The 23427-nt window shown below is 39.9% G+C and overlaps 3 protein-coding genes across 12 annotated transcripts in view; 1 reads left to right on the forward strand and 2 right to left on the reverse strand.

The window, feature by feature from the left end:
- Positions 1–2468: 2468 nt before the first annotated feature.
- LOC113203467 (inositol polyphosphate-4-phosphatase type I A) lies at positions 2469–11961 on the reverse strand. Of its 2 annotated transcripts, XM_026418178.2 has the most exons (21): positions 11795–11961; positions 11141–11293; positions 10323–10439; positions 9227–9391; positions 8951–9151; positions 8716–8870; positions 8291–8626; positions 7997–8199; positions 7757–7917; positions 7476–7659; positions 7255–7339; positions 7038–7151; positions 6722–6951; positions 5914–6539; positions 5775–5823; positions 5426–5678; positions 5082–5338; positions 4647–4990; positions 4442–4564; positions 4206–4341; positions 2469–4098 (listed from the first exon to the last, which is right to left on the reverse strand). In XM_026418178.2, exons 2-21 carry the CDS (start codon positions 11256–11258, stop codon positions 3966–3968), a joined length of 3990 nt encoding a protein of 1329 aa, XP_026273963.1. In that variant the 5' UTR covers positions 11259–11293; positions 11795–11961; the 3' UTR covers positions 2469–3965. The 2 variants fall into 2 exon arrangements, with proteins under 2 accessions (XP_026273963.1, XP_026273964.1); XM_026418179.2 differs by lacking the exon at positions 10323–10439.
- Positions 11962–12001: 40 nt separating this feature from the next.
- LOC113203397 (transmembrane protein 98) lies at positions 12002–13871 on the forward strand. Of its 3 annotated transcripts, none has more exons than XM_052263881.1 (5): positions 12002–12128; positions 12776–12976; positions 13089–13317; positions 13394–13609; positions 13687–13871. In XM_052263881.1, the coding sequence occupies exons 2-5, from the start codon at positions 12828–12830 to the stop codon at positions 13768–13770; spliced, it is 678 nt and encodes a 225-aa protein (XP_052119841.1). In that variant the 5' UTR covers positions 12002–12128; positions 12776–12827; the 3' UTR covers positions 13771–13871. The 3 variants fall into 3 exon arrangements, with proteins under 3 accessions (XP_052119841.1, XP_026273840.1, XP_026273839.1); XM_026418055.2 differs by lacking the exon at positions 12002–12128 and adding an exon at positions 12154–12647 and having other exon boundaries at positions 12750–12976; XM_026418054.2 differs by lacking the exon at positions 12002–12128 and adding an exon at positions 12155–12647.
- An 8-nt stretch (positions 13872–13879) lies between these two features.
- The window catches only part of LOC113203396 (protein NDRG3), a 28146-nt gene continuing 18598 nt past the window's right edge, over positions 13880–23427 (reverse strand). For 5 of the 7 annotated variants that reach the window (XM_052263878.1, XM_052263879.1, XM_052263877.1 and 2 more), the window contains 6 exons: positions 21443–21763; positions 21047–21335; positions 20692–20961; positions 20525–20609; positions 16277–16321; positions 13880–15705 (listed from right to left, as the gene is read on the reverse strand). In XM_052263878.1, coding sequence (XP_052119838.1) covers positions 15560–15705; positions 16277–16321; positions 20525–20609; positions 20692–20961; positions 21047–21335; positions 21443–21763 — 1156 coding nt within the window. In that variant the 3' untranslated portion in view covers positions 13880–15559. Of the gene's footprint in view, positions 15706–16204; positions 16322–20524; positions 20610–20691; positions 20962–21046; positions 21336–21442; positions 21764–23427 lie in introns of all 7 variants that reach the window. The other 2 variants (XR_008010796.1, XM_052263876.1) reach the window with 2 other exon arrangements.

Genomic DNA, 23427 nt, shown 5'->3' on the forward strand with positions numbered 1-23427 from the left:
CCTTGACTATTTCCCGTGTTATCCGACCCGGGCTTCAGCGCGACGAGGAGGTGGACTTGACCACCTACCTTACGGAAGACCAAGGACCCGTAAAGGGGGACCAAGTTCTGAGACGCGACCGACAGGTCGAGCCGATAGCCGAGTGGCGAGCGTGCCGGGGCTTGGTCCCATGGCCACGGCCGGACGAGGGATCGACTCCTGGTCGGGGCGAACTTTTGTCCCCTGCTCCGCCGGCCGTGTGTTTACAGGTGTGAGCCACAGCGAAGATTAGCTTTAGCCATGCAACATTGGCTCAGTTCGTAGAAAGAAAAAGTTCGCCCCGACCGGGAGTCGATCCCTCGCCTGGCAGTGTCCAGGTAACCAAGCCCCGGCACGCTCCCCACTCGGCTATCGGCTCGACCTGTCGGTCGCGTCTCAGAACTTGGTGCCGCTTTACGGGTCCTTGGTTTTCCGTAAGGTAGGTGGTCAAGTCCACCTCCTCGTCGCGCTGAAGCCCGGGTCGGATAACACGGAAAATGGTCAAGAAACGTCCTGATTCAAGATTCAAGGCGCGCGGAGGGCCGTTCATTCAACATTTGCCGTGTTATCCGACCCGGGCTGCAGCGCGTCGAGGAGGTGGACTTGACCGCCTTCCCACGGGAGAACAAACCCCGTGAAGCAGGTCGGAGTTCTGAACTCTGCGACGAGACGAGGAGCCGACAGCCGAGTGGCGAGCGTGCCGGGGCTTGGTCCCATGGCCACGGCCGGACGAGGGATCGACTCCTGGTCGGGGCGAACTTTTGTCCCCTGCTCCGCCGGCCGTGTGTTTACAGGTGTGAGCCACAGCGAAGATTAGCTTTAGCCATGCAACATTGGCTCAGTTCGTAGAAAGAAAAAGTTCGCCCCGACCGGGAGTCGATCCCTCGCCTGGCAGTGTCCAGGTAACCAAGCCCCGGCACGCTCCCCACTCGGCTATCGGCTCCCCCTGTCGGTCGCGTCTCAGAACTTGGTGCCGCTTTACGGGTCCTTGGTTTTCCGTAAGGTAGGTGGTCAAGTCTACCTCCTCGTCGCGCTGAAGCCCGGGTCGGATAACACGGGAAATAGTCAAGGAACGGCCGAATTTGAGATTCAAGGCGCGCCGGGCGCGCATTTCTTGACCATTTTCCGTGTTATCCGACCCGGGCATCAGCGCGATGAGGAGGTGGACTTGACCGCCTACTTTACGAAAGAACAAGGACCTGTAGAGCGGGAGCAAGTTCTGCAACGCGGACGACAGGTAGAGCTGTTAGCCGAGTGGCGGGCGTGCTGAGACTTGGTTTCCTGGACACTGCCGGGCAAGGGATCGACACCCGGTCGGGGCGAACTTTTTCTCATTTTTTGTGGCACCTCCTGAGTAGGTGGTCGGTTAGGTCCACTACGCCATCTAGCTGGAGGCGTGGTCAATTAATTCGGATGCTGGATAAACGGTGAATATAGTTCTGAGTATTTGAACCAGCGACCATCAGACTACGGAGTGAGCGCTCTACGAACTGAACCAATGAGGCTGTTGTTGTGTGTGTTCTGACGTTCTTTACTATGGGAAATAAAGCTGCATATGGCCGAGCCGTTTTCAGCTACAACCGTGTAGCTACAAACAGGGACCTGAGTGCTCCGCTCTCTCTTCTGATTTCAGCCCGGACAGTCTCGGGGCCGAGACGGACGGCGAGGCCGATGTCGACGAGGCCGTGGCCGGCCCGTTGGAGCCTGCCTACCCTCCGATACAGCCGGTGACCATAGTCCACGGGCCCATACCAGAAGGGGGCTACCGCCAGACTGAAACCTACACGGAGCTGGTGCTCCCGCCGGGCTACGTGGAAGCCCACCCCAGTCATAAACATGTTCACTGAAGTGTAGACTGTCGCCAGACTATTCTCTTCTCTTCTCGTGCACCATGGTGCAACAAAGCACAGAGAGAAATCAATGTTTCTCGTTCTTTCCCATTTTCCTTCCTCTTTCATTCCATACGAGGTAACAAGAACGAGTATTGTTTGTAGAATTGCTTGAATTACAACAAAAAGAAAAACTCTTCTCACGTCATTAAATATCACTGGTAATCTGACATAATGACGAATGTCTATACAGTTAGTTTTCCTCCTCCTCACCTCTCACCCTCTTCCCGCAGGGGGAAACTAGATATCCGTCATCAGATTACCAGTGATTTAGAAGCTGCAAGAACGACGTGTATTTACAGTAGAAGTTTTCTTTTTTATGAGGAGAAAAATTCTACCAGGCTTTCTTTTTTGGAGATGGGAGTGAGCGATGGGTTGCCTACCACTCAGGCGGACCGTTCCACCACCACTTATCTATATTGGCTCGCTGACAGTATTTTTCTTTAATTATTATTTTTCACAAAAACCCACAGGGCTGTCCGAGTAGTAGGGAACCCATAGGTCAACGTTCTCACATGGTTTAAAGAGGTAAGTATGGTGGCAAAGATACATGTCGCTCACTATTGTTTGTATTTTTAACACCAAAGATGATTTATTTGTTATCAACAATGGAAACCTTTGGACAATATATGGCAGATTTTGCTCTGCTTAAGATGTTTAAGTGGCACTTTGACAAAATTCGTTTTAACAGTACTGGTATATTATTTTCAATTTATTTTTATCATGAATACTGATGGTTGCAAATAATGAATTGGCACAAAATGAATCACAAGACGTTGTTTAAGAGAGATATGTTAAGGGGTTACAATTTTTCTTCAGGTTACTTTAACCTAATTATTAACTACTAGTAGAATATAATTTTCTCAGTGTGATGGATGACAATGTATAATAAAATACAATGTACAATCTAATAATAAAGCTCAATGAGCTTTCTCTCTTTTAGATACCATCTGGTCAATTTTGGTTTTGGATAGGCTGTTTTTTTTCTTTTTCTTTCCCAAAGTAAAGCTTACAAAAAATCTAATAAAGCAAGTCCAAATGTTTGGCACTAGAGATACCAAGAATGTGTGAAATTTAAGAGTCTATGCAATTTGCTCAAATGATCTGAATGACTTTTTGTTTTGTTTTGTAAAGTTAAGAATGTTAAAAAGAGATGTGCTCAAATTTGTTGTGCTACAAAAAATAAATAATATGCTAATGCCTAAGGTCTAATGGTCAAAGTTCAGTTATCACATTGACATAACATAAACTAAATCACTCACTCTACAAAAATTTGTTCAAATCTTCTAAAACTATCTAGGAAAAATAAGTACAAGAACAGTTAAAGTTTCAAAATGTTCAAGTCAAGCACACAGTATAGGTCCCTCTGTACTTTTAACTAGGTACAAAGTTCAAGCAACACATATGCACCCAGACATCAGCTATAAAGAAATTGTTAATTGTTTCTTCTGGAACTCTATATTCGGAAAATATGGGTAAAAAATTGAAGATGAAAGATGTGTTTCTTTTACTATTTGGTATAGTACGATTTGATGCATTGTAATGGAAACGTTTTAAAGTTCTGAACACCAAACATACTGACTTTAACTTAACTCTTGAACTGTGAATGTTCTGACACAACTTGATCAAAGCCTTTATAAGTTTACATCACATACAACATGAGCTAGTTATACCTATAAATACTTAACAAGATAGAATATTAATAAAATAAGTAACAATTCATAAACCTATACTTTTAAGATGATAATTTTCTAAAAACATTGTCAGTATTGTAAATTTGAACATAAATTAATAAGTACACTAACACTAATCTAGGTACTTGTTTTCAACATCTCTACTTTTTTATCATTTTTTTAATTTTTAAAGGGAAATAATGCAAGATCGTCTGCATTTTCTGTGATTGAGTCTGATTGAATCCACTAACTCCAATTATTCAGTACCTATCTTACCTCATACATTAACAGAAAAAAAAAATGGGAAAAAAAATCTTGTTGAACTATGTACGATTTTTCACATTAAGCTTGATCATTTTGGCACTTGGTTCTGGTTCTCAAAGTTTTACGTCTCCCCTGAACCATATGTTCCCGGAGGTGGTCTATACTGTTTCGGATATGAGCTAAGCCCCAACTGACTAAATGCATACTTCCGAACTCCAATGTTTTTGTACGTGTTTTCTCTCCGGCATCCTTCACTGTAGATGTGTAAAAAAAAAAGTTAAAAGTGGGCTATACAATGTAGACATGCTATTTTACAGTGTACAAAACGTTTAGAAAAGAAGTGTAGATAAATGTAACTTACCTCCGCATACAATCAAGAGCTCTCTGCACTTCTGTTTCTGCCAAGTCATAGCCATGAATCAATGTATTAACTTGTTCCAATGTCACAGACATACCAGTTCGATCTTTAGCACTTTTGCAGCTTGTAAATCGCAAACCTGAAGATAACATAGAACCAAAGATGCATAGTTGGTATAGGTAAAATACAAAATAAAATAATCTATATCATTGTATAATGTAGTGACATGTTATACAAACCTTGCATCGCTACTGTTATTCGAGATACCAATTGAAGTACCTCAACATTTTTGCTGACTTTACTGTGGACAGACCCATGAAGTTTATCAAACAACATTATCAGAGCACGTTGACTGAGTCCAACTGGAGACCAGAAAGAATGTATGAGTAAAAGGTAGATAATTAGATTTTTGATGTCACTTCTAATGCATTGTATACTTCTTACCCCCTCTCCTAGAAGTTTGTGGTTGGTGATCTGATAGTTGTTTTAACTTCCTGTAGCGTAAAAAGTATGCATGAAGGCGACTGAAGTTATCAAGATTTGACTGGTGTTGAGGTGCTGTCTGCCCTAGACTTTCAGATAATGTTGCTCGTTCATTAATACCAATGTTGAAGAATACAGGAGTGACTTTAAAAGATAGTGGTCCTCTACATGATTGCTGTTGAGTAGACCTAGAGGCACTTAGATGTGGTAACTGAGACAGCACAACATCAGGCACCGGTAACAAAACAGTTAGGGCTGCCCTCGATCCCATAACTCGCGGCAAAGGAGCTGATGTCGGCCCCACTCTGCAAAAAAAATTACAGTTTGAGCATCAAGGAAATTTGACATCAGGACAATAGGAATTCATACAGCAATATTTTACTGAGATTCAGATACCTGTCACTTGAATGAGGACCTCTATGTTTTAGAGAATTTGATGAAGTTGATGATGAATGAACAAGAGTGAATGTCACAGTACTAAGGTCTTCAACTGCAACTACCATGTCTCCCCACATATCTAACTCATGGCCATGTAATGACAACAATCCTTCAAACGCAGCTATAGGGCCTAATGTTGACAACACAAGTAGGAAAGAAGGGTCAGGTCGCTGACACCATAATTTTGCCAATAAAGCTGTTACTAAAGCAGTGAGCTGAGAGTAAAAACAAACAGATGTATTAACTGTATGACAATATAAAATGTAAACGACCCAAGCTTAATAAAAGTAAAATCTACTCACTGCCTGAGAAAAACACACATCTCTCCTGTATCGGACATTACATTCCCTCTGAGCAGCCCTGGGATCCTGTCGAGTCCGGAAAGCTGAATGCATCAGCCTTGCTGTCTTCAGTAACCCATCCATTGCTGCTCTTAATTTTCTCATCGAGGGTCGTAACTCTGACACCCAGTCAGACATTGTACCAAGGTCCAACCCTTCAGTAAACTTATTTCGAACCTTTGGTCCATTAGAGGCTTCTTCATTAGGTTGCTCACTGCACAAAATAGGGCAGTGTACAAAACACAGGATAGTTATTGTCACTGACGAATATATATAAGAAAGACACAGCAAAAAGCAGGAAGATACATACAGATTAGGATTTTCTGACAATTGTTTGGAGATAGTAGATGGTTTCCCACCTGATGAGAAAATTAACCATGTTCACATTACCACTTCCAGCCTCTCAAGAAAACAGAAAAACAGAAAAACAAAGTCCTTCAGAACTATACCTTGCGCTTGAGATGAACTTCCTCTTAAGCTTTGAGACCGAGCAACTACTCCTGACGACCGTAATCGTACAGCAGGAGAACTGCATCGTCCACACAAAAATTTTACTTTGCTCACAAGACACATTACACTTGCCTCAATATTCAATTGAGTAAGATCCCATGGTTCAGGTTCTTCAGTTGGTTTGTAGTAATTTGCTGAGGGAGATGAGCACATGGCTCGAGTATCCAAGAACCAGCGCCGACTACTCGGACAGTCTGTACTGTCAGAATTTCCTTCATCCACAATGTCCAAACAGTCTGCACTTCCATCCGCGTACTCGACTCCCAATTTACTCTCCAACTGATCAAATGCTTCATCTGTTTCTCTGGAGAGCAAGTCTTCAGCGCTGTCGCCAATAGTTTTCTCTGCAAATTTTCTATTGGTCTCATTATCTTGGCTAGGAACAGATCCATTCACATCATCCCTCAGGTCATTATCATCTTCAGCATCAGGAAATGCCACAAATTGGTTTTCGGAAACAGTATCTGTGCCATTGTTGTTCTTTAATGAAGAGCGAGAAAGATCCCAAAAATTGCGGGTACAACGAGGAGAGTCAGGTGTTGCTAAGACATCTACATCTGGTGACCTGAATAAGAGAAAATTGAGACAATTTAGAGTAGATATATTTTGCGTATACCTTGGTGGCTCTTGGAATTCATCCGCAAAATTCAAGAGTCAGAAAGATTTTTTCTCTACTTCTATAATTTGGCAAAAGGTAACTGTCAACACTTTCAACGCTTGCTCGGAAAAAAGAAAAAAAAGACTAACTTGAGCTCAAAATGAAGCTGTTGAGTTATACGACGGAATGGTGATAATTGTGCAGGTCTTGTAATGTTGAGATTAATTTGTCCACTTTCAGTAGAACTGTCATGAGCTCCAGTATCTTCAGATGAATCATCTTCTTCAGGTGGTCCTGGAGGAGCAACTTTATATTCATCAACAAATGCTAAAGCTTCCTCAACCAAACCAGAATCCCAAAGGCTTAAAAGAGCACGAGTCTATAACAAAATCATTAAATTGTTAGTTTGGCGTAATTAAGTAAATCTAGGAGTATCACAAAATGTAGACAATAAATGTAAAAAACCTTGGTTATCATATCTTCACATATAGGTAACATCCCAACAGTTTGTTTGAGAGCAGCTAATCTTACTAGACCTCTCATTCCTTCTACAACCTCTCGGCGTAGTTGCTTAATTGCCTGTAGCAGATAAATATTTTATTTGTTTTATTTGTATCTAAGATTTGTCTATGCAACTTTGTACTGATAATGTAAGTAATACCGTAGCAGGGTGATAACTTACCTGGATAGCATCCCTAGCCATGTTCATTTTACTTGTGCCTTGACATGTACCCTTAGAAGGTGACTCTTTTAGCTGTTGAACAAGCCTGAAAAATGTAAAAAAAGATATGAAAAATCCTACTAGGAATGCTTACAAAGATAAAAAAAACAAAAAACAAACAAACAAACAAACAAACAAAAAAACACAAAAAACAACAACATCAATTTGAAGATTTTACTTACTTTAAAAGCCCTCCATTTTTGGATCGATGTGAGTGTGCAGTGAAGGCTCCCACTGTTATTATGTCATACATGCCTGCCTTCCCAAGTGTATCACTCTGAGCCCACATTCGGTGCAAATTTAAGTTAACAGGAGCAAATTCAAGAGATCTATCTTGCTTTCTAGATGAAGGTTTTAAAAAGCTACCTATGGTCATAAAAAGAAGACAGAATTAACATTAAAAAAGGAGAAAGAAAAACAAATAATGAAATACAAGGTATTATTTAACGGTAGCCATCAATACCTTTATGCGCTAAGAGATGTTCCTGAGCTTGACTGTAAAGGTGCAGGAGTTGAAGGTGTCTGTCAAGGAGCTGCAACTGTCTAGAATGCCATGGTTCTCGTAACTCACCCATGCCAGCCACTTCTTGTAATAGTTCTTTTTCCTCCTGAATCCACAGAGCTCTGTAGAAGGATAAGACAAGGTAAGCACATCACAGAACCATTGGAGTCAGCAACATCATACTTACACTTAAACACTTACAGTAATTGGCAGGGAAATGCAAAGCAAAGTTTACTTTCAGACATAAGTTCTGATACAAAAATATCACCACACAAGCCAGAATGGAAACGATAGGTTTGTATGACAGGATTTGCAAATAGCTGATTAATATGAACATGTGGAGGCAATTTCAGTCTACACCCTAATCTGGGTGGGAGTGAATGAGACCTTCGATGCATCATGGCCTGCAAAAAATTGAAAAATAATTTAAGATGTAGTCAAACAAAAATTAGGAGCATATTTAAGTAAAGCAAAATAAGTTGCTGTTTGACTTACTGGGCCTCTGATTTGCGGTTGCCGACATGGAGTGGATTCATTTGAGCCACCAAGGTGATCATCTCTTTCCAGACGGTAACCACTCATACTGACAAAACCAACAGTTGTGCCTGCTAGAGATCGAAGGGCCACTCTCAGTTTTCCACCCTCAGCACCCATTGAGCAATTATTTCCAACCAGAGAACGTAAAGAAATTAATGCACAGCCCAGAGGAAGAGCTGTATGGGAGACTGATTCTCGCACATCATATGCTGTGACCCTAACTCTGGTATCATTATCCAAGGCATCAGAGACTCGGAAGGTTACAGTTATCAGGAAACTTGGATTACTGCTGCGCTGTAAATAGAGTATGTACAAAAATTATGAAGCACGATGATTGATTAGAAATAAATGCATTGCATGAACATTGTAAAAAGAACCCTTACCTCTACAACCTCAGTCCTTGCATACCTGACCCAAGCCCTATCTGATGGAATGTACACATGCACTAATAAAACAGCATTTGGTGGCCGCCCATTAGCATCACATAACAGATTATCACAAGCAAGTGAGACTTCACAGATTGGTAATTCGCAGGGATCTAAACAGAAAAAGTTCATTCAAAATGAAGATGACTTGGACTTTACAAAAGAATTCTTACAAAAACTATTCGACACATACCAAGAATGACTCCACACCGCAATCTCCACATGGCAATGTCAAGATCAGGATTATGGTCTCTACGTGTCTCCAGCATTTTTTGTAATCGGATAAAAGTTGCACGAACATTTCGGTAGCTGGCAGTTTCAACAGCTTTGAGCCATGAAGCACGTTCGCCATCCGAGCGGGCTGCCAGGTGTTGTCGAAGACCTCCTTCCCAAACTAGAAAGGTTGGGTCAGTACACAAATAATGCACTATTTGTGAGAAACATAGCATCCATCTAAGCTCTTACTTACCTAAGCTAAAACCAAATGGGCCATCAGGTGGTGTGGTTGCAGGACTATCAATTTGAACAACACACTGCTCTAGGACTAGGACCCCCAAGGGCTCAGACCACTGATCACAAGTTTTGAAATAGAAAAGGAGATTCCCTCTAAGGCGGCACCAACGTTCAAGGCTGACTGCAAAATAATAATTACAATTCTGTTTTGGTAGGTGTATTGAATAACAAGTTACAGTAAATCCAAAGACTTTTACAGAAAATTCCAATAATAAATACATTTGGCATAACTGCATCATGATACAAGTCAAGTCAGACAATTCTAAAAAAGCAAACTAAAAGGGTAAGCTCAGACAACTAAACAAATTAAATTCCCATTCCATACATTTTACACCAAGTAGGGGAAATTCTAAAGAAAAGCAAAGACAACAACAAGAATATATTTTGAATGAAAGTAAAAGGAGATCAAACACAGTGGCGTGCATTAGGCTAATCTACAAACGTTCAGAATAAATACAAAAACTACAGAATACATCTAAAAAAAAAAAATAAAAAAAAAAAATGGAAGTGTGATGTACCATATTGTGTACAAGTGAGATTTAATCAAGCATTTTCGTACCTCATAATGAATATGCAAGCTCTCTTAAAAATGTATTGTCAGTTCAAAGCAAGTGTTAGAATGAAATGAGGAAAGAATCATAATGTTAGTTGCGCACAAAGTGCACCTTGGTGCTTTACACACTCGTTGAGAAGAAAAGAAAGAGAACATCATTATTTCATGAAAGAAAGTTTCTGAAAAATGAAATGCCACCATATATGTAAAGCACCCCTGATTTAGTGAGTTATCAAAATACCACAATTTTGGTATCAAATGAAACCAGGCACAAGCCCAACAGCAACATAAGGTTTATTAACTTAAGATAATATAGCTCTTTTCATATTATTAACAATAGATATCATAAAAATCACAAAAGTTTTAGAAAATTGTTGAATCAAATCTGGTTTCAAATGAGCAATCTTGTGGGGTTGGTAACAAAAAGTGATGAGTGAGTTTGACTAAATCTGAGGTTGGTGAAGTGTGCTTAAGGGCACAAAAACAGGGGTCCAAGTACCTTTATACTTCACATCTTTGCTGCTCTTGCTCTTGTCCCTGCTGCTGCTACTGCCATAGCAACTAAGATCTCGCAAACTCTTAGCTCTTTTGACTCTTTTGTTGTCTTTTTCAGAACCTGAAAATTTTAAGTTAGAAGCCGCGACACAACACAAGATGAGGCCATCACCATGTTAAAATTATTTGTGAAAGCTAGTAGGATACAGTATTTCCAGCCCACATTAGTGAGAACCCAGAGCCATAAAAGCAAATATATTTCTTTCTTAATTTCTTAAAACGGGTTTGAAGATCCATTTGTAAAACTGAAACTCTGACAATGTTTATTGTTTTGGAAGCTTGACTTTTTGTGAGAAAACAGCATCAACCTGGTAAACCCATCATGTTCCAATGTGACTGCAAAACCTATATCTGCTCTGAAAATTAATTGTAAACCTAGAACTAAAAGTAAGTATAGTATAAAGGATTGAATTTTAAACTATGAAACTGTACAAGCACAATATACTACAATACTGTACAAATCTATATATGCACAATGTATTCACAATATTTAACTATCAAGCTTGGATTTATTTTGTATAGAGGTATTTAAGGCAAGTAGAAGTCAAAGGAAGGAAAACTTGTCAACTGACAAAATAGGATAACTATGCCTATGTTAAACTTACTTGCACAATGCATAAAGAAATAACATTCAGTTCAGAATAATCACATAATCTATCAATCTAATAGGCAAATCAATAATACTTACACAATGCAAAGAGTCAACCAATTAAAATGTAATAAAATTAAAATAAAAACACAAACGTTTCAAAATTTACTCACTCTCTGCCCGCCTGAAAAAGCCATCTTGCCTTTCCCGTAGTAAAAGAACTCCTTCTTTATCAAATTTATGAGCTGGCTGTGTAGCCAGGGTAACAAGTTCCTGCTTGTTGAACCGCATGCCTGGTTTCTTCAGTTAGTTGTGTCACGTTAAACCTTTAACAAAAATGAAACAGTGAAAGGAACATGAAAGTTGAATGATGTATATTTTGTTAATAGCTGAAAAAGTGGCTCAAATTCCTCTGCACTTAAGATTTGTAACACTTTCAATTGAAATTTTCTAAATTTGTGTTTTGAGTAATTTTAATTAGAAGTGAAATGCTGGTCTAAAAGTGAATTAATTTGTGAAATGATAATAAAAAGGAAAAAAGGCTAGCTTTTTCCACTGGCAAAATAATTCTACTTGATATTCATACATACACAGGTTAACCTGCTTAACACTGATTCAGCTATCAGCAACATGTTCAGTAAGAAGTGTAAAAGGAACAGACTGACTGTGTTTCAGTAGAAAATTAAACTGATTTCAAATAGTTAACAGGGCCAAAGATAAAAACATAGCAACCCAAATGATTAGACTAAAGTTATGCCACGACTCGTATAAATACTATAGTAGTTGAATATATGAACCGAATGGCTTCCAAAATTAATCCCTTTTACCTCCGTGAGTGAATATGCACATGCTGTCCACATGAAGGTTAATCTTGCGGAATATGTGGGTCGGGCCTCTAAGTATATAGAGCATAGAGCGGCAAAAGTTCACAAACACAGGTTCACAAATCAACATCAACGGCAACAACAACAACATGCGAGGTGCGCACTGAGTGGGAGTGGGGGAGGAGAGGGGGTGGGGGTGTCAATTTCCGAGCAGACGACAAGAGCGGAAACGGACGAAGGTTGACGAACCATAGCCCGGCAAAATTCAACCCAAACTGCGTTTGCTGATCCTCGTTTTACCAATTGGAAGTGGGCGTCTCTCTTTGAATTTAAACAGGTTTCTTTCTCTCAACTTATTTATGACGTGTGCTTTTACTTCATTGTGACATTTTATTCACTCTGATTATGAGCCTGCTGACAGGCGATGCCTAGGCTCAAGGTCGCTGGCCTGACTTGCCTGGAATGGGCGTTTCGGTTTCGGTACTCTAGTTGCCGAGCTTTTTCAATAATATACGTCGCACGTATCTTTGGTTCGATGCGCTATAACGTATTTTTTCAAGAAAGTTATGAGAAGATGAGAAAAATTTAAAGTTAATGGTCATTTCATTTTAAACCTTGATCAAACACTTACATTACAAAATTGAGTTAAATGCCATATAGTTTACTGGATATTTGGAACCTGTTGACTTGAACACTTAACCATGTTTCCAAAGTTTAACTCGTACATGATAAATTTTAAAATTTGACTCTTGTTTCTTGTGTGTATGTGGGGGGCAAAACAACTACTGGTCATTCCATCAATTTTCCTTCTTTGGACTGTTAGTTGTGGTCAAATGTTCAACTTCTCCTCAGAAAGGTAATCTTCATAAAAATGCCAATGATTAAAAAACACACAAGCACTTCAGGTTTCCTTAAATAGTAACATTCTTTCTCAAATTGATGAATTAAAATATTTCAGATGAACATATGTGATTTAATTTTCAGAGCTAGTCCAAGTGTTACAGTTTTTGCTGTACCATCAAGTCGAACAACTGGAATGGAAACAGTGGTAGTAGTAGCTATAGGAGTGCTTGCTGCTGTGTTTGTGGGTGCTCTGATTGCCCTCGTCATGTTATGTTGGCAAAAGCTGTACAATAATGGCGTTTGTGGGCTTCATTTAGACAAGTGTAATGGCTTTGATACTCGGTAAATTGTAATTCTTTAAATTAAACTATGTGTTGTGATAGAAAAAAATTAATAGCAAAAAACAAACTAGGTCCGATACATAATGATAGTGAATTCAAATTTGTGATTTCAGGCCTGATATTCATTTGATAGAGGCCGACGCAGAACTTGAACTGGGAGATGTCTGTTTGCATCCTGGCATCAAGGAGATTTTAGCTGACAAACAATGGGTTGATGATGCAACTGGTTTGGTTCCCCACACTCTGGCAGTCCTCCGAGCATGTCACAAGCTCACAGAGCGTTTGGCTGCTCTTGCTATGGGCCCACTCACCAATCACAAAATAGGATCCCAAATCATGGATGTATGAACATGCTTGGATAATTACCTAAAAAAATGTACTAACTTGGATTTAAATTTATTCCTTGTACTGGTTCCAGGTTGCAAGACAGATTTCAGTAAGGGTTGATGACGTGGTAAGGTCTATGTATCCACCCCTTGATCCACGCTTGCTGGAGGCACGAACTGCAGCTTTGGCACTTGCTGTCACAAACCTAGCTTTGGTAACAAGACATGGATGTTCTCCTAGTCGGCATCATTTTCAGCGTATGGACTGGATTGACCACGCTTTAGCATCAATGGAGTCCCACTTAAAGGTAACTCAGTTGAATGAGAAATTATTTTACAATATAAATAAAAGTGATGTATGTAATGCATTTATTTTGTTGTGAAGATTTTGAGGGAGGCTGCACTTTCACAAGAAATGAGCTGCCGGATTCAGCAAACTTTGCCCAACTCAAAAGATTTGCAGGCGTGAGTCATGCGTGTTTATCTGATCTATTCTGTTAAGGAAAAAATATGCAGTTTTCTACAACAATGAATTGCGTTATTAAAAATAGAAATGATGGGATAAAATAATTTAAGAGTTTTTCTTATTAAGACATTTTACTGGATAGGCAACCACAGCTCATAAGCCTACAAACTTGACGTTTTCAAAGCACAATATACAGAATGATCTCATACTTTATTTTACTTTTTTCCATTCCCACCTTCTTCTTGTGTCAATCAATACAAACAATGAGATCACAGACAATGCAGATTTTCAAGGGTTTCACTTACACTACAATAACTTTTACGCCTCCAAGAGTTTATACATTAAAGTGAATTTTGTGTGAAGGCCAGCACTTTGATACACAATCCATAGCATTCTATTGTGAGGAAAACCTAGGCTGAATGGATAATAATTTTTTTTAAATGACTACTACATGATAGGCAGCATGAAAATGAAAAGTTTAATGTGACTGGACACATTTTATGAATACTGCTTATAATGAATAAGCTTGCATATCATTATTTCTTTGACTCTCAGGAGGATACCTAGATCATACCTTAAACTTAAATACATTTCAATATCTTAATGAGCGATATGTTGCTTTCTAATTGCTAGGTAATACATTCCAAGAACACTTGAGTGCAATTGGTCCGATGGTTGTGGCACCTCTTACATTCAAATTTATATTGTCAGAAACTGAAAATATAATTTCATGACAGTACATATTTTCCTGTTTACTACAAAAATATTGGTTATCAAAGTGAAATTAAATTCACATCCAATTTTAATTCTAACCATGATAGAGAATCAACCCTTCCAATAATATAATACAGAAAAAAATACAATCTTTAAAAAATTGTCTTTTAGATCAATGAGACATAGCATTAACTTCCTCCATGAATTAATAATCACTACTGGATTATCAAAATATAAAAACATAAACGTGTTACTGACAACTTTGCAATTATCTCATTATTGCAAATTGACTAGAGAGAAGTACTAAAGTACAGAGCAAACTTTAAGTGATCTCACTAAATTATCATAATTTTTTGTGGATTTGATTAAAACTCCGTGTTTTGGATAGTTTCCATGCACTAAGGCGCCCTTGGTTCATAAAACTTACAAAAAAAATATTGCACTGAATTTTTTTTAAAATGGAGATTAAAGTTAGTTGAAAACAGATATGCACTATCTCTGTTGAGAAGTGTAAAGCTTCTCTCCTTATCAATTAGGTACGATACATTACAGTTCAAATGAGCCAGATTATTTCCGGGGGCATCCCATTTGTCCGAAGCATACTTGTTTTCCTTCAATTGCAAACCAGTTGTCCTGATTGCAATCATGTAATTTTTTTCTGATTTCATTTTTTTTTTCCTAAAAATTAAAAGATTTCTTCCCTTAGGAATGTCTGGTTAAAATATGTTCACAGTACAGATTGCTTCTCTTTTCTGTAAACTGCAATAAATTGATACAATTGCTTAAAAAGTAATGGATATGGTAATCAAGTTCATGAAGTGTTCACAACCAAAACCAAGGGGAGTGCTTTGTCAATTCTTAAAGCAGGACTAAAAAATAATTTTAAAATCTTTACAGATAAGCGTACATGAAAGTGTGTCAAATTGCACTTCCCAAATTTTTAAGAGGCAGTGGACAAGTTCATGAGAGAACTCTTTTCTTGTGCAGGCTCTTGTTTGAGCATACAAAATCATCAAAAGCCCTCAAGTTTTTAAAGTGATAAGCAGCTGTGTTAAGACATGAACAAATAATTACGACTTCAACAAGCAACAGCTTCAGATATAGGATTTTCAGTGATATGAATGGACGCATTGGACCAATGGGTAAGGGAAAGCAAATCAGAATCATCCAGTGATGTAGAACGGGTGAAATCAATGAAACGGGCACTGGGGACCGTGGTCATACCTGAAAAACAAAGTCAGTATCTTAAGTTTCCATGATAACTTGCACAATTTTTACTTGAAGAACAATAAAGAAACCATTTTGTGAGTGTACTACAAGAGCAAAGAGAAATAAAAAGTGCGATGTGCTCATGATTGCATTTACATAGATAGCAAATAAACATCAAATGCCAAGCTAATGATTGAAAAATTTAAAAAAACTAAACAAAATAATAGGCCAGTGAAATTGTCAGCTTTAACAAACAGCAAACAATAATGAAAACAGATGCAAGTGAAACGTTGCATCAATTGCACTCGCCAGTGGCAAATAATGATAAGGAACAATGTATTGCAGTAAAAGGTGATACTACATTGAAAAAATCAGATTGAAAATATTGAAAGAAATGGAATACTTTTTCCTTTTGAAGTTTGAACTGAAGTCAATGACTATCCCACCCCACATCCTCATTTAAAAAAAAAAAACGCAGTAAAATAGGCAATTTAAAGCAACATAAAACACTTACATGTGGTTCTAGGCCAAGCGTGTTGAACATGGAACGCCTAAAAGTGCTAAGATTAGCACTAGTTACCTTTACCTTCAGCTGACAGAGAGGTTGAAAGCTTGCGAGACAGTTTCACAGCTGCAGTAAAAAGAAAAATACAGCACAGATGAGCGACATGGATAGTTAATCAACAAAAACAAAGTCTAGTCCTGTGACAAAGAGTATAACTACGCTGATCCACATAAATATTGTTAAATGTCAAATGGTTTTTAGCAAGCCTCCTATATGATAACAATGAGACTAGCATTAACACCAAAGGAATGAAACCACACACTCACAGTAACACAAATGTAGAACTTAACAACATTGCAAAGGGAAGAAAGAATAAGAGCATCAACAGAAACAATTGTAGGTGCCATGTGCAAAACTTTAAATTTTAGAAACAATGCCCTATCATTATTTTACCGATGCCAACTTAAAAGTATTTTAAGAGGTAGCATGGGGGAATAGATTAGCCGGTAAATGCCAGAAAGTAGTAGGCGCTCATTAGGTAACACGGTTAACTTTTATTACTTAAAAAGTCATCATCTTCAGTACAAAAAAAAAAAAAATTCTATTTTATTCTCAAGAGGCAAAATTAAGATATCAGAACAGTTCTGTGCTCTGGAAAGTGATACAAATTGGTAGAAAAATAACATGCAAAAGAAGCTGTTGAATTCAAGACTCAGAACCAAAGGTTATTATTCAAGCTTGAAAGATCGTACTAAAATTATGCAAAACAGACATTGCTGAAAACAAATTCTCTAGAAAAACACATGCAACCAGAAAATTTGAAGAAGAAAAGAGCAAAGCTGCACATACTTTCCAACTGAGATTAAACATTAAATAATCTATACCCCAACATTCATATTATCTCCAGGACCAAGATTGCTCATGCATAAAGTGCTGTCCCAATTTGAAATACAGCATAAGGATGTAATAAATTTGTAATATTTTTGTCATATGACAGGGTGATCAGTTAATGAGAAAAGACAAAATTCATAAGTCCTTTACCAAAACACAGTGTGCAGCTAAACAGACTGGATATATAATAGTTAGGCTTGTAGTCAGAAGAGTTTGAGTTTGTTTTTAAAAGACCTACAACAAACTGGGTTTTAGAAAAGAACTCATAAGTGGGACTTTAGTAAGCTTTGCATGTACTATGGAAGGAGAAGCTCTACATACATACCGATGATTTTTCTCCATTGTGACACAGTGTAACACAAACAAGAACATAGAGCAAATGAATCAGATCAAAGCAATGTGCTGTTCCATGCGAATGGAACCAAACCTGACAATTTATGGAATGGTATGAGCTGTGTGGTGTCTGATCGTTAAATTTGAATGATGTGCAATTTCAAGTTGTTGTATGTGAGTAGTTTAATGATTCTCCTCTTAGAAAACGCAAGTTTATAAGAATTAAAAAAAAATATGAAAAATAATTTAAAAAATAAAATGATGATACCACAAAATGTTATGATGGTAATAAAAATGGAGATGATCAGAAAGATGAACGAAAACTGATAGACCTGGGGATTTTATTCTTGCAAAATTATGAAAGCGTATAGGTTGAAGACAGAGGAAATAAACACATAGATAACTTCAGTCAATTCACAAATATTTATCTCCACTATATAACAATGTCATCATTGCTACAGAACAAACATCTCTGACAACAAATGAGTCAAGGGAACAGTGGAAATCTGTTGAGCAATGAATAACAAGCAAAATTAACCTGATGTGACCAGACCATGCATGCCGCTAATAAAGCCTAGTGATTGTGATCATCCTATTACGCCATTTAATTATCTAGGCTTCACTCTTGCAAGTTTTTAAAGCAAAACTTAGAGAATAAGGATTTGACTAGTGTACTACTAGTGTAGCACATGTGCAAGTTTTGCCTACATTTGAAGCCTAGAGAAAAATGAAGTATTATGTCTGTTGCAGAGAACTTTGTTCCAGTGGACAAGCTTGAGCTTATAAGCTGTAGAAATTCTAGTTGAGACCTCAAACAGTCATTGTCCACAAAATATGTTTAGTATTAATTCTTAAAGATCTACGGTACTTTAAAGTTCAGAGGATGAACATTCTGAGGAAAAAACTGAGCTATTAAAACACTGTGGTGTGCTGTACAAACATGAAAAAAATCAGGCCCAAACTGAATAATAAAATGAATGTAGCTATGAATGATTGATGGAAAATGCATAAATAGGTCTGGAAAAGTAGGTACGACTCCAGATTCACAAGATAGAGTAACATATGACTAGAATTCTATATGAGTTAAATGACAGAAGTAACTTGATCAATCAATGGTTTATAGATCTAGCAACTTGATCACCAACTTAATTTAAAATTTGGCATTTATAACATTTAAGTATTTGATAATGAACAAGATACTTTTCAATGCTTTTGACTACGGTCCATAACATGACAGAGCATTTAATCACAAGTTGCATAGTATATAATATTCTAATAAAAGTCCCTTACAATCCTAGATACACAATTGTGGCTAGGCTAACAAATTGGATGGTGGAAATGTTAACAATTTTTAAGAATTGTGTAAATAAAGCTGTAACTTACAAAGAAGTTCCCCCCATTCATATTTCCGCAACTGCCCCAAAAAGCTCAATATTTTTCCGAGAGAAAAGGGGGGAGGGGAGGGGGAAGTAGCCTAATAATCTAATTGTAACCTTAATGTATTAAAAATCAAAGACTATCAGAGCAAAAAAAAGAGAAGAAGAAAACTCTCTGCAAAGCAGCTCAGTATAAGTTGAAATTCCCATTGACCTAAATCTCGAGAAAGTAAAAATAATACTGTAAATTAATACATTATTATCTCAAGAATACGTATGCACTAGATGATCTTCAAAAAAGAAACGTAAACACCACAATCCTTAACATGGGGTGTGATTTGAAATGGTTCAATCTGTCAATGCATTTTAATTTAACTGATGAAGTACTTAAAAACCATGGTCTAAATGGACAAAAGAAACAACAACCTGGCTGATGTATTCGATTACAGGTTAACTAAGTTTAAATGAACACTTCAAATGATCACTAAGCTGACGAAGATGAAGAAGTGAGCAACAGACACAAGGGATGTGAAGGGAGTCACAGAGCCCAGAGGAGCCCAGGTATTTTACAAGTAAAGAAACCCCAATATAGTCACTGTGAGAAAACTGCGTAACATGAAAATCAATTACTTCCAAACTGATAGCAACAAATTGAGAGAAGATTGAACATTTTCAATAGAGTAATCTTTCATTCTCCTTGGTCCCTCATACAGCGCCTCAAAATCAACCCCCACTCTCAAAAACAGCTTGTAGTCCAGAAGTAAAATTTGGTGACCAATAAAATGTCAAATGAGAATGGGTTGAGTACTAATATTGTACTTCTATGAATACTGATTCAGAGAAACTGAAGTGGAATTAGTCTATTGAGAGAAAGTCTATTTCCAATTAAATGAAGTTTACACCTTGAAAGAGGTCAGACTAGGAAGAGAGAGCAAGAAGAGACTGTGTTCACAAAAATGCATGTATTGTAATCGGCAGATGAGAATACATGAAGCACGATGAGAGCAAACAGTGGAGCACAACTGCAGAACAGTGTAAGCATGTTTGAGCAAATGACTTGAATTTCATAGCTGTTAAGACAAAAATAGATGATTTACTTAAATGTAGAACGTGGAACAGAGATGAAGCATTGATATATCCTGAGATGCAACAAATAACACTTTTCATACCACCAAATTAATTCCAAAAGGCACTGCATTGAACCAATTTTGTTACCTCAGTCAAATCTGACACCATGACACCAAGAGTCCCTTAAAAATGGTAACATTTTTTTTTTTTGCCTCACTACACAATATATATTTGTACTATACTCACACCAATCTCTTAAGATACGAACCCCATGCAAGACAAAACACAAAGGGAAGAGGCTCATGCGCAAAATTTCAAGAAGGAGTCAAAGCAGATAAGCTCTTGATATCACTTGTAGAAAGCACAGACATTTCCAAATTTTACCTGTACCACTTATCAAAATGTTTTTTTCAGAATCGAATGGGTCTTAAAATTTGTAGGAAGAACATGAGCACCTGATATTCTTATGAGATCCAAGTACCATTCATGACAAAAAAGTTCATCAAATATTTAATTTTAAACAATTTCTGCTTCAAGCCATTCAATAAATGATTCACACATCATAATACATAAGATAATCTACATTAAACATTTGACTAACTCATAGTACGAGCACTGGATGCCCCCTGCATTGGTGTACTGACTGGACTGCATGACTTACCATAACCCTGACCCTGCAGGAAGAGCCGGAATGCCTCAGCCACTTTACCAGGCTGTTCTTCCAAAACCATACCACAGTCTGAAATCTGGAAAGAAAAGAAAAACTAATTAAGTACACACTACCACAGTGACCTTAAGTACTTTGAATAATTTATCACATGGTCACACCTTCATCCATGAAGAGTTGGTAGGGTCAAGTCTACCATTCAAGGTGACTGTATCATCTACATGAGGGCTCAGAGAACCAGTTATGTTCATAACAGGCATCAGAAGAGTAGTACTGTCTTTGCGACGATTGGGTTCCAATTCACGGACAAGCTTCAGATCAGTGCGTCTCACATAGGCATCAATAAACAATGCCAAATTAGAGGGATTTACTTGTCTTTCAAAGTAATTCCGATAAACTTGTACCAAATCATGGTTCCTCTCTTCCGTCCCCTAAAACAAGAGGAAGTTAAGTTAGTAGAAGGAAAGGGAAAAGTTAAAGCAAAGTATAAGATGGAACATAAATAATTAAGCATACCCTTCCAAAATGGTGCCACATAAGGTAATCCAAAACACCTTGTGTCATTCCTTTTGAGCGTAGGTACCTTGCATTCATCTTTTGATAACCCCACTCAATCCAACCAGCTTGTGTAGACACTACGTTAATAAGACACAGTGCTTCAACTTTCTCGGGGTTAGCAAGAGCAAATCGAGCAAGGATGTTTCCTCCAGCGCCCACTCCAAGCCCAATGACGTGATGGAGGCCGAAATGGCTTAGAACAAACATGAGCTGTTCTGCAAGCTCATCCATAGTTGGATATTCATAACTGAAAAATTTACGTCAATGATAAAATAAAACCAAGCACTAGTGCAACACATCTCAACCCATTTTCTGGAGCAGCAACAGCAGCACAAGGCGTGGGATGGTACTCACTCGTCGGGAAGCGGTAAGGCGCCCTCCTCTTGCCCGGGGGCATTCACGTGGTACACGCAAAAGTTATCGAGTAGCGCACGCATGTCGATATAATTAAAGAAGGCCTGGAAGCTGGAGATGTAATTGAGGCCAAGGTCATGGTACGTCAGGATCGCTGGTTTGGTGCGGTCGCCTTGGACAGCCACTAGGATGGACCCCCTGGCCGTCTCCACGCGCTCCTCCGACACCGACGAATCGTCCCGCGACATGGAACGGACAGTGGGGATCTGCAGGTCGATTTTCTTGAGCTCGATGTCATCCATGGAGTCGGACGGCATCTTGCTGCAAACAGAGAAGGTCCCCAGTCACACGACGGCAGAGGGCAGGGTCGTGCTGTACTTAACGGTCAAGGAGTGCACCCCCCACGCCCGCCCACGCGGAGGGGCGACGGACATCCTCCTGCACCTTGACGTGTGACAGACGTGTCAGATAATCCAGGAGACATATCCCTCGTACCTCTGACTTCGAACACGTAAAGTGCGGAAAGTCTTCCACCCCCTTCTAACGCGCGAGACATGATCACACTGTGGTCACGGCCGCAATCGAAGTGTGCTTTCCAAATTCGTCGGTAGTTGTTTCCGTGCCATGGTGATAAAGAAGATCATCGGTAAAGGTTGTAGGCGGACCTCGGCCCGCCTGTTAACCGTGCGTGAGTCAGGATGCACGACATGCTTTTCGGCACCCTGCATGCCGTGCTAATGTCATATCGTGTCGGTGCCCAAGGTCAAGGTGAGAGAGGGACGGGTCGACTGGGTCGGGTCCTGCCCCCCCCTCACAACGGACTAGGTAAAGGGAAGGGCGAGACCACTGCCGGTGACCCAGATGCGAAACTGTCGTATTGATCGAGTCCCGGCCCGGCGGGGGCGGGGGGCCCGGCGGGGGGTCAGGCGGGTGGTTGGGAGTAGGGGGCGCTAGGCGCACGGGTAGCTCGCGCGCTCGCGGCCCGCGCCGCCTCCCAGTCACGGGTCCAGGCAGGGCCCGGGCTCGTACCCGCCTCGGCCAGCGAGCAAAGGGGGCACATCAGATTGGGCCCCACCGAAGAAGACCGACCACTTTATCCCTGGGGGGCTGCGGCCACCGTCCTGTGGGGGAAGTCGTTAGGGTAAAAAGAAAAGAGGTGTTCCAGCTCAGATAGACAAGCGTTTAGGCAAGGTTTGACGTCATTGGTCCGGCCCGTCCCGTCCCGGGTTTACTGATGCTACTGCAATGCTGGGACCGGGGGAAAATTGAGAGAAAATGGGGAAGAAGGGATGGGGGTAGAGAGACGCGGGGAAGGGGGGAGGGAGGCAGGGGATCACCCTGTTGCTGGAGCCTCCATCCTCTGGCCGTGATGGGCGTGGTCGCCCCGGGTCGCCCCCTCCCCATTTCCCACTGGATCCCCTGCCCTCTCCCATCGGCGTGTACCGGGGTGAGAAAGACGACCCACATCCCGACGCAAGAATGTGCCTCCCTACCATTTGATCGTACGTGTAGAAAATTCACACACGTGGTGAGTGTGACAGCCCGAGCCATGTGCCACACACGTATGTGCCCCACCAATAGACATTGTGTCTGATGAGTACATACTTCCCAGAGTGTGGTTGCGCAACATTCTTTCGTCCGTGTTCCCCTCGAGTCCCCAAAAAGAGAAACGACGAAACTATGAAACATGCAGTCATGCCGGCATTGGACTTTGGTCGATCACAATTAGAGAGGGTGGATTGGTTTCCCCAGACGACCTATAGTGTCCAAATGAAATTTTTACGAGGCGGCCCGCCCGAGGGTGGGGTGGGGGCGAGCGAAGGGGGCACGCCTCGTATCTGGGCTGACGGCGAGTCTCGCGGCGGGCCGGGCCGGGGATCAGGGGTGTGGGGATGGGGATCAGGGGTTGAAGGTCTTCGTGGTGTGTGGTGTGGGGCGGAACTGCCTTGTGTGTCGGACTGACGCCGACGGGTGGACTCTTGTAT

Source organism: Frankliniella occidentalis, unplaced genomic scaffold (genome assembly GCF_000697945.3).
Source record: "Frankliniella occidentalis isolate FOCC.00 unplaced genomic scaffold, Focc_3.1 Scaffold14, whole genome shotgun sequence".
Taxonomy (NCBI): Eukaryota; Metazoa; Arthropoda; class Insecta; order Thysanoptera; family Thripidae; genus Frankliniella; species Frankliniella occidentalis.